The sequence below is a fragment of the Otolemur garnettii genome, unplaced genomic scaffold, assembly GCF_000181295.1.
Source record: "Otolemur garnettii isolate 467f Iridium unplaced genomic scaffold, OtoGar3 scaffold00127, whole genome shotgun sequence".
Taxonomy (NCBI): domain Eukaryota; kingdom Metazoa; phylum Chordata; class Mammalia; order Primates; family Galagidae; genus Otolemur; species Otolemur garnettii.
The window spans coordinates 270598-273604 of record NW_003852522.1 but is presented as its reverse complement, the minus strand read 5'-3'; the positions used below and the strand labels follow the sequence as shown (position 1 = coordinate 273604).

The following is a 3007-nucleotide window of genomic DNA, read 5'->3' as shown; positions in this document are numbered from 1 at the left end:
AAAAAAAAAAAAGGATAAAAAACAGTTGAATATCAGCAAATTTATACTTCGGATACTAAGACTGCATTAGAGTTTATATATGAGTGGCCTATTAATGGCCAGTGAGCTGTTTCTAGTTTGGGCCATTATATAATCATTATATATATGCGTCTCCTAATGTACTCTTACATGCATTTTTTTAAATCCTTAGGAGTATACTGCTGAGACTTCCATGTAGAATAAATATGATTAGGGTCCCTACCTCATATCATACAGAGAAAAAAATTGGATTAAAGGCTTTAACATCAAAGGCAAAATATTACAATGGCAGAATGTTATAGAGAGGAGGATTTCTTTAAAAGATGTTAGAGACCTGTGCCCAGCATTTTCTGATAAACTCCCTGCCTCTTGAACCCCTGTTTCAGATGAGGTCAGCACCGTGCTTAAGCTGGATAACACAGTGGTGGGCCAGACATCCTGGAAACCATGCGGCCCCAACGCTTGGGACCAGAGCTTCACCCTGGAGCTGGAGAGAGTGAGCCATGTTGGGGGACAACAGGGCTTAGAAGAGAAGGGGTTCTGGTCCTCAGGCACCCCAAGTGATGTCCTGCTTCCTTCCCCTCGAGGCTCGGGAACTGGAGTTGGCTGTGTTCTGGCGGGACCAGCGGGGCCTGTGTGCCCTCAAATTCCTGAAGTTGGAGGATTTCTTGGACAATGAGAGGCATGAGGTGCATCTAGACCTGGAACCCCAGGGCTGCCTGGTGGCGGAGGTATGGCCCAACCCTTGACCCTGAAAACAATGCTTCCTGACTCCTCTGCTCTCAGTTTTCTAGAAGAGGAAGATATGTTTTTAATTGATTTCTTCTAGAAGGGGAAGATATGTTTTATTTTTATTGATTTATTTTTTTGAGACAGAATCTCACTTTGCCATCTTCAGTAGAGTGCCAGTGGTGTCACAGCTCACAGCAACCTCAAATTCTTGGGCTTAAGCAATTCTCTTCCCTCAGCCTCCCAAGTAGCTGGGACTATAGGTACCTGCCACAACGCCAGGCTAAGAAGCTATGTTTTAGATTGGTCTCTGCACCTTGATAGAAAAGTACATCTGATTACATCAGTGACATAGTCTAAGATGCGATTGTTTTTGTTCTGAGGCAAGATTTTTTTTTTTTTTTTTGGTGAGGCAGAATCTCCCTCTGTCACCCAGGCTAGAGTGCAGCAACATCACTCCAGCCTCAAACTCCTCAAGTGATTCTCCTGCCTCAGTCACCTGAGTAACTGGGACTACAGGCAGGCATTGTCACCTCCAGCTAATTATTCTATTTTTAGTGGGAACAGGGTCTTGCTCTTGCTGTGGCCAATCTTGAACTTCTGATTTCCTTCAAACCCTGATCCACTAACATGCTGGGATTACAGGTGGGAACCACAGCACCAGGCCCTAAGGCAAGATATTAAATTTTTAAAAACTGGATGGAGATAATTTCCAAATTAAAAAACATTTTTTTATATTTTGGCCGGGACTGGGTTTGAACCCGCCACCCCCAGCATATGGGACCAGCACCCTACTCTTTTGAGCCACAGGCGCCGCCCTAAAAAACATTTTTTAAATAAAAAATTAAATCATAAAATTTCATCAAGCAAGAAAAGAGAAAACCTGTCCACATACGGTGATAAGGGCCAAAGCTGCAGTGGAGTAGAAGGAAATTCTGCCTGCAATTGTGTTAGGCTTAGAGACTTGGCAATGTTAACAACTGGAGCTGGATCATCTCTGTGGTGGGGTGTTCTATGTACTGTAGGATGCTGAAAAACACCCCTGGCCTCTAGGTACTGAATGCCAGGAGTACCCTTCCTCCAAGTTTTGATAACCCAGAAGTCTCCAGACATTGTCAAATGATCCCTGCTTAAGGATCTGTGGTCTGGGTAACATTTCTAGTTGACCCCTTGTAAGTATGGGCCAGGTTGTGTACCAAGTGCTTTGTTGATGTTAATTCATTAATTCTTACAACAACCCAATAAAAGAGGGACTTTTGTTACTTGAATTTGATAGGAGGAAAAGGTGCTGAGGAGAAAAGTCCCTGGCCCCATCATTAGCCAAATTATTCTCAAAAATTATTATGACTGGGGCGGCATCTGTGGCTCAAAGGAGTGGGGCGCCAGCTCCATGTGCCAGAGGTGGTGGGTTCAAACCCAGCCCTGGCCAAAAAAACTGCAAAAAAAAAAAAAAATTATTATGACTGAATGTGATGACTCACACCTATAATCCTAGCACTCAGGGAGGCCAAGGTAGGAGGACTGCTTGAGCTCAGGAGTTCAAGACCTGCCTGAGTAAGACCCAGACTTCGTTTCTATAAAAAATAGAAAATATAAGCTGGGCATTGTGGCAGGTACCTGCAGTCTCAGCTACTCAGGAGGCTGAGGCAGTAAGATCCCTTGAGCCTAAGAGTTTGAGATTGCGGTGAGCTATGATGACAACATGGAACTCTAGCCTGGGTGACAAAGCAGACTATTTCTATGTGTGTGTGTGTGTGTTTATTCTTTTAATTTGCCCTATACGTGTGCCCCCATTTTACATATATACACACATATTATCTGTTGATTGATCAGTATATCTCTTCCTATCTATTTACCATATTTATCTATCAATGTGTCTATCTGTATGTATCTATATCCCTTTATCATCTGTCTCTCATCTACCTCTTTGTCTCTCTGTCATCTGTGTATCTATCTCTCTCTCTCACGCATGCTCATCTCTGTTTATCTATTATTTGTCATATCTATCCATTTATATCTCCCTTTATTGATCTTTCCAAGCAGTAATTCTCACATGATCTGATAATCAAGGACCACTGAAAGAAAGAAGCAGAGAAGAGGATTGACTTCTGATGGTGGGGCAATGAAATTATTGTTCTTCCATTAGGAAAATTGTTCAAAACCAAGTGGAGGGAGACTGGTGGTGGGTGACTCAAGGGGCAGATGCTGAAACACTTCTACTCACCTTCAAGGTTTACTTACAGCATTCTTTTTTTTTTTT

General features: G+C 42.7%; 1 protein-coding gene across 3 annotated transcripts in view; it reads left to right on the top strand.

The window, feature by feature from the left end:
* PKN1 (protein kinase N1) overlaps positions 1-3007 on the top strand; it is a 30576-nt gene that overhangs the window by 18896 nt on the left and 8673 nt on the right. For all 3 annotated transcript variants that reach the window (XM_003797890.3, XM_023518006.1, XM_023518007.1), the window contains exons 8-9: positions 405-514; positions 606-749. In XM_003797890.3, the coding sequence (XP_003797938.1) occupies positions 405-514; positions 606-749 (254 nt within the window). The remainder of the gene's footprint in view (positions 1-404; positions 515-605; positions 750-3007) is intronic.